This window comes from Coregonus clupeaformis, unplaced genomic scaffold, assembly GCF_020615455.1.
Source record: "Coregonus clupeaformis isolate EN_2021a unplaced genomic scaffold, ASM2061545v1 scaf0072, whole genome shotgun sequence".
Lineage (NCBI taxonomy): Eukaryota > Metazoa > Chordata > Actinopteri > Salmoniformes > Salmonidae > Coregonus > Coregonus clupeaformis.
Window position 1 is genome coordinate 370747 of NW_025533527.1, and position 13489 is coordinate 384235.

General features: G+C 40.8%; 1 protein-coding gene across 2 annotated transcripts in view; it reads left to right on the forward strand.

Moving 5' to 3' along the window:
* The first annotated feature begins 2286 nt into the window (after positions 1–2286).
* Positions 2287–13489, forward strand: part of LOC121553711 (attractin-like protein 1) — a 332670-nt gene continuing 321467 nt past the window's right edge. Inside the window, exon 1 of one of the 2 annotated variants that reach the window (XM_045213019.1) lies at positions 2287–3340. In XM_045213019.1, coding sequence (XP_045068954.1) covers positions 3099–3340 — 242 coding nt within the window. In that variant the 5' untranslated portion in view covers positions 2287–3098. The remainder of the gene's footprint in view (positions 3341–13489) is intronic. The other variant, XM_041867035.2, reaches the window with a different exon arrangement.

The window sequence follows — 13489 nt, forward strand, 5'->3', positions numbered from 1 at the left end:
TGGCTACCACTACCCCGGCCACCAACTCTGCACCCTCCGCTGAAACTTGCCCATGCCCCCCCCGCTTCTCCTTCACACAAATTCAGACAGCTGACGTTTTGAAAGAGCTGCAAAATCTGGACCCCTACAAATCAGCTGGGCTAGACAATCTGGACCCTTTCTTTCTAAAACTAGCCGCGAAATTGTCGCAACCCCTATTACTAGTCTGTTCAACCTCTCTTTCATAACGTCTGAGATCCCCAGAGATTGGAAAGCTGCCGCGGTCATCCCCCCTCTTCAAAGGGGGGTGACACTCTAGATCCAAACTGCTACAGACCTATATCCATCCTGCCCTGCCTTTCGAAAGTATTTGAAAGCCAAGTTAACAAACAGATCACCGACCATTTCGAATACCACCGCACCTTCTCCGCTAGGCAATCCGGTTTCGAGCTGGTCATGGGTGCACTTCAGCCACGCTCAAGGTCCTAAACGATATTATAACCGCGATTGATAATAGACAGTACTGTGCAGCCGTCTTCATCGACCTGGCCAAGGCTTTCGACTCTGTCAACCACCGCATTCTTATTGGCAGACTAAATAGCCTTGGTTTCTCAAATGACTGCCTCGCCTGGTTCACCAACTACTTCTCAGATAGAGTTCAGTGTGTCAAATCGGAGGGCCTGTTGTCTGGACCTATGGCAGTCTCTATGGGGGTGCCACAGGGTTCAATTCTTGGGCCGACACTTTTCTCCGTGTATATCAATGATGTCGCTCTTGCTGCTGGTGACTCTCAGATCCACCTCTACGCAGACGACACCATTTTGTATACATCTGGCCCTTCATTGGACACTGTGTTAACAAACCTCCAAACGAGCTTCAATGCCATACAACACTCCTTCAGTAGCCTCCAACTGCTCTTAAACACTAGTAAAACTAAATGCATGCTTTTCAATCGAATGCTGCTGGCACCCGCCCACCCGACTAGAATCACCACTCTTGACGGGTCTGACCTAGAGTATGTGGACAACTACAAATACCTAGGTGTCTGGTTAGACTGTAAACTCTCCTTCCAGACTCACATTAAGAATCTCCAATCCAAAGTTAAATCTAGAATCGGCTTCCTATTTCGCAACAAAGCCTCCTTCACTCATGCTGCCAAACATGCCCTCGTAAAACTGACTATCCTACCGATCCTTGACTTCGGCGATGTCATTTACAAAATAGCCTCCAACACTCTACTCAGCAAATTGGATGTAGTCTATCACAGTGCCATCCGTTTTGTCTCCAAAGCCCCATACGCTACCCACCACTGTGACCTGTACGCTCTTGTTGGCTGGTACTCACTACATGTTTGTCGTCAAACCCACTGGCTCCAGGCCATCTATAAATCACTGCTAGGCAAATCCCCGCCTTATCTTAGCTCATTGGTCACCATAGCAGCACCCACCCGTAGTCTGCGCTCCAGCAGGTATATCTCACTGGTCATTCCCAAAGCCAACACCTCCTTTGGCCGCCATTCCTTCCAGTTCTCTGCTGCCAATGACTGGAACGAATTGCAAAAATCTCTGAAGCTGGAGACTCTTATCTTCCTCACTAACTTTAAGCATCAGTTGTCAGAGCACCTTACCGATCACTGCACCTGTACACAGCCCATCTGAAATTAGCCCACCCAACTACCTCATCCCTATATTGTTATTTATTTTGCTCTTTTGCACCCCAGTATCTCTATTTGCACATAATCTCTTGCACATCTAGCATTCCAGTGTTAATACTATTGTAATTATTTTGCACTATAGCCTATTTATTGCCTTACCTCCATAACTTGCTACATTTGCACACACTGTATATATATTTCTGTTGTATTTTTGACTTTGTTTTTTACCCCATATGTAACTCTGTGTTGTTTTTATCGCACTGCTTTGCTTTATCTTGGCCAGGTCGCAGTTGTAAATGAGAACTTGTTCTCAACTGGCTTACCTGGTTAAATAAAGGTGAAAAAAAACAAACATTCTTTCCTTATTGTGGATCCGTATTATCCACCCGTTCAGTAGGTGGCGGCATGCACATCCAATTGTTGCAAACGCCATTATACCAGAGAAGAAGAAGAAAAATAAGGTTCTGAGAAGTAAAGGGGTTCTTTGTTTAAAATGGTAAGGGTTAAGGTTAGGGTTAGGTAAGGGTTACGGTATAGTTAGGGTAGGGGTTAAGGTTAGAGTTTAGGGTAGAGACGTCCCAAGGATCTCGGATAGGACTAACCAGTACAGGGACAACCGCGCTCAGTCGTGTACTGTCTCTTTAAATGCGTAATTTTGCACTGCTCATGCTCGGAGCTTTGTCCAGGAGTTTCCCTGTCGAAAACCAGCTGTGCGAGTATCATCGCGTACGGAGGGGAGTCGTGTTGTTATTCATCGGTGAATATCGCTCTCTCTGACAAGGATTACAATTATTTTTATGCAAATAACCGTCATTATCTTCGGTGAATGGGCCTAAACTGAAAGTGGGAAAAAGCGGAACGGATAACGGCCAACTTGATCTATTTGTCCGGGTTGCTGCATTCTCCACCGCAGCGAACAACATCCACAACTGACTCTTGCAATGGAAATGGGGATTCAGAACTAACATCCCAGCATCAATCCTGTGACCTTTTATTTTCTTCCAGTTTTTCGGGAAACATTAGGATGGTGAACTTGAAAATTGCTTGGAAAATACTTCATTTAGAATACAACTTAGAAAACACACCATTTGTCTTTGGTTTTTAAAATGGCTTCTTAGCCTCTGGGAATAACGCTGTGAGCATTCATCAACGATAGTTCAAGAAAGTTTAATAGGAGTGCATAAAGTCAGTGTACATTTGCTGGCTTTGTTGTCTGATGAGATGTTTTAGTTGCGGGACTCCAGCAATATGCTCAGACTCAGCTATGTTTCTATAGCCAATAAATAAGCCAATTTGAATGTTTGAGTGTATTTAGCTTAATGGCTAGCTAGGCTATCCCACGCCTACTCCAAACATTTGCTCCAAAGTATTTATTACCAATAAGTGACATTTAATTGAGTCACTCCATCTGTGAATAAGGGAGTCTTAACCAGAAAAGTAGACCTTTACCTGTTTCTAAAGTAGAATGGGAGGGGACTGCCGAGGAATGCATCTATGCACATGGACTAAATATCCAAATATGCGACCCCAGGACATCAAAATATATTTTGGGGCATTCCTTATGCTGTACTTGGTGTTTTACACCGAAGCCACAGTCTCCAAGTCCTGTGATAAAAATTGCTTTTCTGGGAAATGCATCAATGGAACTTGCGTCTGTGACCAAGGATGGGTTGGAGCCCAGTGTCAACACTGTCAGGGAAGATTCAAGTAAGTATCCGCAAAGATACTGTTTCAAAGTAACATTCTAATGGAGTATTGAGTTGTTTGATCTATGCTACTTTCTAACCATTGTTCAAAGACAAATTCTACTTTCTCTTATGTCTACGTTAAAGTCCACTAGACATTATTACAACATCGCTCGGTAGGAAGTAGCCTATTAGTGGCTTGCTGCTAATCAAAGACAGTACAGTATGAAGATAGGCTAAAGCTGCTTCTCCAATAGATGTCATGGCGACGCTGGCTAGCTAAGCTCATGCGTAGAAACACGTCATCGTGTCTAAAGGTCGTCTCACGCCGAACTGCGCATGTACAGGCCGTCAAATCACAGGCACTCCTTCGATATGAAGTTGTTTTTGACGGAAATGTGTCACTTTCACGATGTTGGCGTTTTAACATGTTCAAGTACTTAAGACATTGGCTCGAATCTAGGTTGTGTCTTTAGATTTCTAGAAAATGAACAACTAAAGGAATAATTTTTCACTTCTCTCATAGAATTTTCAAACCCCGGCCTGGTATGTTTCGCAAGCGTTCCCGGAAGTCTCGCGATGTTGCGCCTCTGGGCTTAGAAACTGCGGAGATGCTAGTGAATCACTAAACAATATCAAGAGCCGTGACACCGTAACCCGGAGCATTCCTTTGTTATTGCTCTCTGCCACGATACAGTATAAAGCCTTTAAATTCCATTCAAGTGTAGTAATTGTACAAATAATTATATTTTGGGGGAATCATATCGATTTCCCAATCAAATAGCCCTGGCAACCGTCACCTTAGACGCAACAGACAAATATACAATATGTAATGGATAGTAGCCTAAGCCATGTTTTTTTTTTGTCCTTGTGGTTGGGGCTTGCTATTGCTGTCAATTCATGGCTGACTACCTGTATAGATCGAGTGGAAACTAGTGAATTCCTACTCAACATTGAGTATTGTGATTGCCAGTGTTGGGGAAGCTACTCTGAACATATCGTTTACCAAGCTACCAATTACTTCACACTGGAAGAAGTTAAGCTACCCTTTAAAAAATATAGTTTACTTAACTAAAGTTACTTTGAAAAAATAGTGCACAACATCCAAAATAATTCATGATGAAATATCGTATCTAAATCTGAAATGTCATAGACTACAAATTGCAAGAACAGATCACTCTGGAGTTGGATGTTAATGTGTCATTTAGCCTACTAATCACAAAAACTATGTTTCAAGTGAGACTGGCAGGTCTAATGCCGAAAAAGAAAGGAAATGCGGCGCACAATTGGCCCAGCGTCGTCCAGGGTAGGGGAGGGAAGGGCCGGCAGGGGATGTAGCTCAGTTGGTAGAGCATGGCGTTTGCAACGCCAGGGTTGTGGGTTCGATAAAATAATGTATGTGCTAACTGTAAGTCGCTCTGGATAAGAGCGTCTGCTAAATGACTAAAATGTAATGTAAATTAAATGTTCTTGCATAAAAAGTAGTGTAGTTCCAGTAGTTCGCTACCCCGCGATATGTAAAAAAAAAAAAAAAAGTTATTAACTTCTGAAAACACCACCAAGATTTGAATTTACTTCAACAACCACCAAGCTACTGCAAAACGTAGTTAAATTACCTGTTGGACTAAATGTAGGTCACTACTCCCCAACACTGGTGATTGATAATGAACACATTAGTTATTGCTGGCAGATTGAGTTTGAGTGTGTAAGCTATATTATAACTGGTCCACATGATTGGAAATAGTGATTTTTTATTTTTATTTTGTAGTCATTTAGCAGACGCTCTTATCCAGAGCGACTTACATTTACATTTTAGTCATTTTAGCAGACGCTCTTATCCAGAGCGACTTACAGTTAGTGAGTGCATACATATTTTTATTTTTTTCATACTGTCCCCCCGTGGGAATCGAACCCACAACCCTGGCGTTGCAAGTACCATGCTCTACCAACTGAGCTACAGGAGGGCCAATATGTAGAATATGTAGGCTTATTTGATTATGATTATGATCAACCATCTCTGAGTCAGTCGCTTTAGGGGAGGGTCTACTGATTTTTCCTTTAGTGCAGGCCTTGATTGATGGCCTGTATTGGCCTAATGTGAGGAGCTGAGGTCACCTCCCCTCTTGTCAGGAGGGAATCAGCACCTTAATGCCATCATGCAGCAACTTTCACACCTGGACCATCTGTCAATAAGAAAAGGTAGACACTACTGAGTCACACTTGTCAGATCTGGTTTGAATTGGGTTAAAAACTGCATGTCCATCATCAGGATTCAAATAACAGCACATTTTAATCCCGTAGAGATTAAATAAATTCAGGAAATTGTTCACACTTAACATTAAATTGCCTAGGCAGATGTGGTTACATGGAATTTCTATTTATTTGATGCACTAAATTAGCAATAGTCCTTTCATACAAATTTGTGGAACGATTTCAGTGCTACAATGTTACCTAGGCCTATCTGCATTACTTTGTAATTACTTTGTAACTACTGTGAAATAGCTGTGTAATTACTGTCATATTTCTAAAATACCAATCATATAAGAACTAAAGACAACTTAATCTAGTAATCTTAATCTAATATAAATTTAATCCATGTTCTGCAGAGGATGTTCTTTACCTTGATCTTTTGGGATTTTGGGGTCACGGATCCAGTTTTATGTGGGACTTGTACTGTTTTTTGGAGGGTAAATGGGGATGTGTAGGTAATGCCAAGTCATGTGAGAATGGGAACTAGATCTAACCTGAGTGTGGGAAGCTGAAGAGGGATTCTAGGCAGCACATTGATTTAAACGTAAACTTAGAAACAACTTCTCTGGTTTTATACAGCCTATGTGGCATCGATATGAGTCAGAAACTCTAGTGTCAAAATGTACTAAGTGTAAATAGGAAAATGTTGGTGATAAAATCAGTCTCGTCTAAAACTGAGTTTTGTGAGATCGTCACAATTTACTGGAGGGTTGGGTATGGATTACGATCATGCCCACTTACCCAGTGCCCACTAACACGAGAGAAGCAGCTGTGCTGATTGCGCTCTATCAGCTGCGCACGCTATATCCAATCATAGCAGCCAGAACCTCCAAAACCCATTCGGGAGCATCTCGTGTCCCCCAGAGACCTGTTTTGTAACATGATTCCCTATAAAACACACACTGGTAATAGATACTCCTGAGTGGCGCAGTGGTCTAAGGCACTGCATCGCAGTGCTAACTGTGCCACTAGAGATCCTGGTTCGAATCCAGGCTCTGTCGCAGCCGGCCGCGACCGGGAGACTCATGGGCGGCGCACAATTGGCCCAGCGTCGTCCAGGGTAGGGGAGGGAATGGCCGGCAGGGATGTAGCTCAGTTGATAGAGCATGGCGTTTGCAACGCCAGGGTTGTGGGTTTGATTCCCACGGGGGGCCAGTATAAAAAAAAAAAAAAAAAAATGTATTCACTAACTGTAAGTCGCTCTGGATAAGAGCGTCTGCTAAATGACTAAAATGTAAATGTAAATGTAGATAATGAGATAGTTGTAAAAAACTAAACGGCACCGAAGCGCACACATCGCCACTCGCCAGTGACTTGATAAGCTGATTGTGGCCTGGCTGCTCAATGTGCCTGCTGGCTATTAGTGATTTTGGCCACTGATAAACAGTTTAACTTGTGTTTTATTTACAATTATTTGACAGCTTGCAGATGATGAGGTTGTAGATGTGTTATTGTTCTCTTGTTTGTCTTCAGTCATGGCCGCTAGCATTTCTTAATGAGCAATCTTCAAAACGAGGGCAAATCAGGAAGTTCAGTCACCCTTTAATGAAGTGCCACCACCTGTGATCAAATGAAAACTGGTAATTTCATCCCACTCAAACCCTTCAGTTTGTTCATGTTCTCAACAAAAAATGTTTAGTCCTTTCCTTGGCTGATTTAAAGGGGCAATCTGGCTTGCTACATCCATTTTTTGATTTATAAATGAATTATATACCCATTGATTCTTAAATAATATAACTTTTATAAATGTCTTATTAACTTTGTTCAACTGTCACACCCCATCAGAACCCAAAATATATAAGCGTGTTTTACTTCAATGTTTGTAAACATTGTAAATGTAAAAAACAAACTTTATAGCCTCAACATGGTTAAAACTATAATTTTGATATCATGGATGGTCAGACCTTGCATCCATAGCTCTGTGAATTTGAGAGTTGTTACATTTCTCCAGACCACTTTGTTATTGTTTCAACTTCGGATTGGCCCTTTAATGTCCATGCTGTCTGTATTAAGGTCTAAAATTGACCAGATTTGAATGCCATAAATAGCAAGTGTACAGTTCCTGTCTGGAATCGAATATAATTCATTGGACTACAACGGGTTCATTATCAGTTTCAAATAGGGAAGTTGGAAGTGCACAGATGCTGTGGGAGGTTCATAAACGCCTAAGTGCCATTCAAGGAGAGAACGAAAGATACATTTAAAAAAAACACGTGGTTCATCCTCCCGTTGACTATGCATCACATCAGTGGTTCTATTGTTTTCAGTGAATCATCATCTCACCTGTGGATGGCATACACAATGTCAGGGGGAAATCTGAGTTTAGCAGAGTGGAAACAGCTTGCTGTGTTTGTTTATTGATTTAGTTATCTGTGATTTTTATGGCACTGCAGCCCCTCGCTAGTCTGTGTCCCTGAGTGTGACTGTCTGACTGCCACAGGCTGGCTGCTGCAAATGGATTCAGACAGACAGATTACATCTTGCAGTTCACCCATACATTAATTATTCACACAAACAAACACAGTTACAAACCAGATGCTGCCAAAACCAAAATGCAGACTATGAGCACTTGTAGGCATCCTAAATAAAAAAGATACTTGCTCATAATCTGACAGCCTGATTTGTGTTGTTTTGAAAGCAGAACTGAAAAATTGTCTTTCTCTCTGCCAGTTTTGCTGTCAATGAAGCACTTTTGTTATTTTATTCTCAGTCTCGTTATATGAAACAGTGAGGGTTACGAGTGGACATAAAGTTGAGGAGATTGCATCCTGCTTGGCCCATGTACAGTGCATTCGGAAAGTATTCAGACTCCTTTTCTTTTTCCACATTTTGTTACGTTACAGCATTATTCAAATATTGATAACATTTATTTTTTCCCCTTATCAATCTTAACACAATACGCCATAATGACAAAGCGAAAATAGGTTTTTAGAAAGTATTCAGACCCTGCTATGAGTATTGAAATTGAGCTCCGGTGCATCCTGTTTCCATTGATCATACATTTTTTGATGTTTCTTCTGTAGCTCATTTGGTAGAGCATGGCGCTTGTAACGCCAGGGTAGTGGGTTCGATCCCCGGGACCACCCATACGTAAAAATGTATGCACACATGACTGTAAGTCGCTTTGGATAAAAGCGTCTGCTAAATTACTTATTATTATTATATTATTATTGGAGTCCACCTGTGGTAAATTCAATTGATTGGACATGATTTGGAAAGGCACACACCTGTCTATATAAGGTCCCACAGTTGACAGTGCATGTCAGAGCAAAAACCAAGCCATGAGGTCAATGGAATTGTCCGTAGAGCTCAGAGACAGGATTGTGTCGAGGCACAGATCTGGGGAAGGGTACCAAAACATTTCTGCAGCATTGAAGGTCCCCAAGAACACAGTGGCCTCAATCATTTTTAAATGAAAGAAGTTTGGAACCACCAAGACTCTTCCTAGAGCTGGCCTCCCAGCCAAACTGAGCAATCGGAGGAGAAGGGCCTTGGTCAGGGAGGTGACCAAGAACCCGATGGTCACTCTGACAGAGCTCCAGAGTTCTTCTGTGGCGATGGGAGAACCTTCCAGAAGGACAGCCATCTCTGCAGCACTCCACCAATCAGGCCTTTATGGTAGAGTGGCCAGATGGAAGCCTCTCCTCAGTAAAAGGCGCATGACAGCCCGCTTGGAGTTTGGCAAAAGGCACCCAAAGGACTCTCAGACCATGAGAAACAAGATTCTCTGGTCTGATGACCAAGATTGAACTCTTTGGCCTGAATGCCAAGCGTCACATCTGAAGGAAACCTGGCACCATGCCTATGGTGAAGCATGGTGGTGGCAGCATCATGCTGTGGGGATGTTTTTCAGCGGCAGGGACTGGGAGACTAGTCAGGCTTGAGGGAAAGATGAAGGGAGCAAAGTACAGAGAGATCCTTAATGAAAACCTGCTCCAGAGCGCTCAGGACCTCAGACTGGGGCGAAGGTTCACGTTCCAACAGGACAACGACCCTAAACACACAGCCAAGACAACGCAGGAGTGGCTTCGGGACAAGTTTCTGAATGTCCTTGAGTGGCCCAGCCAGAGCCCGGACTTGAACCCGATCTAACATCTCTGGAGAGAACTGAAAATAGCTGTGCAGCGACACTCCCCATCCAACCTGACAGAGCTTGACAGGATCTGCAGGGAAGAATGGGAGAAACTCCCCAAATACAGGTGTGCCAAGCTTGTAGCGTCATACCCTAGAAGACTCGAGGCTGTAATCACTGCCAAAGGTGCTTCAACAAAGTACTGAGTAAAGGGTCTGAATACTTATGTAAATGTGATATTTCAGTTTTTTATTATTAATACATTTGCAGACATTTCTTAACCTGTTTTTGCTTTGTCATTATGGGGTATTGTGTGTAGATTGAGGGGGGAAAACTATTTAATGCATTTTAGAATAATGCTGTAACGTAACAAAATGTGGAAAAGTCAAGGGGTCTGAATACTTTCCGAATGCACTGTATTCGCCCACACTTTCTTTCTTTCTTTCTTTCTTTCTTTCTTTCTTTCTTTCTTTCTTTCTTTCTTTCTTTCTTTCTTTCTTTCTTTCTTTCTTTCTTTCTTTCTTTCTTTCTTTCTTTCTTTCTTTCTTTCTTTCTTTCTTTCTTTCTTTCTTTCTTTCTTTCTTTCTTTCTTTCTTTCTTTCTTTCTTTCTTTCTTTCTTTCTTTCTTTCTTTCTTTCTTTCTTTCTTTCTTTCTTTCTTTCTTTCTTTCTTTCTTTCTTTCTTTCTTTCTTTCTTTCTTTCTTTCATTCTTTCTTTCTTTCTTTCTTTTTCTTTCTTTCTTTCTTTCTTTCTTTCTTTCTTTCTTTCTTTCTTTCTTTCTTTCTTTCTTTCTTTCTTTCTTTCTTTCTTTCTTTCTTTCTTTCTTTCTTTCTTTCTTTCTTTCTTTCTTTCTTTCTTTCTTTCTTTCTTTCTTTCTTTCTTTCTTTCTTTCTTTCTTTCTTTCTTTCTTTCTTTCTTTCTTTCTTTCTTTCTTTCTTTCTTTCTTTCTTTCTTTCTTTCTTTCTTTCTTTCTTTCTTTCTTTCTTTCTTTCTTTCTTTCTTTCTTTCTTTCTTTCTTTCTTTCTTTCTTTCTTTCTTTCTTTCTTTCTTTCTTTCTTTCTTTCTTTCTTTCTTTCTTTCTTTCTTTCTTTCTTTCTTTCTTTCTTTCTTTCTTTCTTTCTTTCTTTCTTTCTTTCTTTCTTCTTTCTTTCTTTCTTTCTTTCTTTCTTTCTTTCTTTCTTTCTTTCTTTCTTTCTTTCTTTCTTTCTTTCTTTCTTTCTTTCTTTCTTTCTTTCTTTCTTTCTTTCTTTCTTTCTTTCTTTCTTTCTTTCTTTCTTTCTTCTTTCTTTCTTTCTTTCTTTCTTTCTTTCTTTCTTTCTTTCTTTCTTTCTTTCTTTCTTTCTTTCTTTCTTTCTTTCTTTCTTTCTTTCTTTCTTTCTTTCTTTCTTTCTTTCTTTCTTTCTTTCTTTCTTTCTTTCTTTCTTTCTTTCTTTCTTTCTTTCTTTCTTTCTTTCTTTCTTTCTTTCTTTCTTTCTTTCTTTCAACTAGCTAGAGCTAGTTGCACCAACAACCTATTGCTCCTGTTTTTAAAGTGGTAGATGAGTATAGCACCTGTATACTGTGTACATAGTGATGGATAATAATGTGCTGCTCTTCCAAAGGAAACGTGTCATATGGAGGATTCAAGGCCTCTGTTCCTTTAAACTTGCCTTTTTAAGACTTTCCTAATTTGATTTTTCCGGACTCTCATCTCATTACAAACATGCTGAGTGCATTAATTTAGTTCATTTATTTCCCAAGCAGCACTTGCTGGTGTCATGTGCACAGAATTAATCAAACATTGTACAAGTCATTGAACTCTGAAGAGAAGATTCAAGTATTTATAAATCTCTATAGAAGCTGTACTTGCCTAATGATAAGATCATTCCCACCAGGAATAAAATCCCTGTTTGACAAAAATATGAGAATCACAAAGTTATGGACACAATGTAAATCAGAAATCATCCTGGGAAGGGAGAACATACAGTATCTACAGTGCCTTGCAAAAGTATTCATCCCCCTTGGTATTTTTCCTATTTTGTTGCATTACAACCTGTAATTTAAATAGATTTTTATTTGGATTTCATGTAATGGACATACACAAAATAGTCAAAATTGGTGAAGTGAAATGAAAGAAATAACTTGTTAAAAAAAATAAAAAATAACGGGAAATTGGTGTGTACATACAGTGGGGAAAAAAAGTATTTAGTCAGCCACCAATTGTGCAAGTTCTCCCACTTAAAAAGATGAGAGAGGCCTGTAATTTTCATCATAGGTACACGTCAACTATGACAGACAAAATGAGAGAAAAAAAATCCAGAAAATCACATTGTAGGATTTTTAATGAATGTATTTGCAAATTATGGTGGAAAATAAGTATTTGGTCAATAACAAAAGTTTGTCAATACTTTGTTATATACCCTTTGTTGGCAATGACACAGGTCAAACGTTTTCTGTAAGTCTTCACAAGGTTTTCACACACTGTTGCTGGTATTTTGGCCCATTCCTCCATGCAGATCTCCTCTAGAGCAGTGATGTTTTGGGGCTGTCGCTGGGCAACACGGACTTTCAACTCCCTCCACAGATTTTCTATGGGGTTGAGATCTGGAGACTGGCTAGGCCACTCCAGGACCTTGAAATGCTTCTTACGAAGCCACTCCTTCGTTGCCCGAGGCGGTGTGTTTGGGATCATTGTCATGCTGAAAGACCCAGCTACGTTTCATCTTCAATGCCCTTGCTGATGGAAGGAGGTTTTCACTCAAAATCTCACGATACATGGCCCCATTCATTCTTTCCTTTACACGGATCAGTCGTCCTGGTCCCTTTGCAGAAAAACAGCCCCAAAGCATGATGTTTCCACCCCCATGCTTCACAGTAGGTATGGTGTTCTTTGGATGCAACTCAGCATTCTTTGTCCTCCAAACACGACGAGTTGAGTTTTTACCAAAAAGTTATATTTTGGTTTCATCTGACCATAGGACATTCTCCCAATCGTCTTCTGGATCATCCAAATGCACTCTAGCAAACTTCAGACGGGCCTGGCCATGTTCTGGCTTAAGCAGGGGGACACGTCTGGCACTGCAGGATTTGAGTCCCTGGCGGCGTAGTGTGTTACTGATGGTAGGCTTTGTTACTTTGGTCCCAGCTCTCTGCAGGTCATTCACTAGGTCCCCCCGTGTGGTTCTGGGATTTTTGCTCACCGTTCTTGTGATCATTTTGACCCCACGGGGTGAGATCTTGCGTGGAGCCCCAGATCGAGGGAGATTATCAGTGGTCTTGTATGTCTTCCATTTCCTAATAATTGCTCCCACAGTTGATTTCTTCAAACCAAGCTGCTTACCTATTGCAGATTCAGTCTTCCCAGCCTGGTGCAGGTCTACAATTTTGTTTCTGGTGTCCTTTGACAGCTCTTTGGTCTTGGCCATAGTGGAGTTTGGAGTGTGACTGTTTGAGGTTGTGGACAGGTGTCTTTTATACTGATAAGTTCAAACAGGTGCCATTAATACAGGTAACGAGTGGAGGACAGAGGAGTCTCTTAAAGAAGAAGTTACAGGTCTGTGAGAGCCAGAAATCTTGCTTGTTTGTAGGTGACCAAATACTTATTTTCCACCATAATTTGCAAATAAATTCATAAAAAATCCTACAATGTGATTTTCTGGAAAAAAAATTCTCAATTTGTCTGTCATAGTTGACGTGTACCTATGATGAAAATTACAGGCCTCTCTCATCTTTTTAAGTGGGAGAACTTGCACAATTGGTGGCTGACTAAATACTTTTTTCCCCCACTGTATGTATTGACCCCCTTTGCTATGAAGCCCCTAAATAAGATATGGTGCAACCAATTACTTTCAGAAGTCACATAATTAGTTA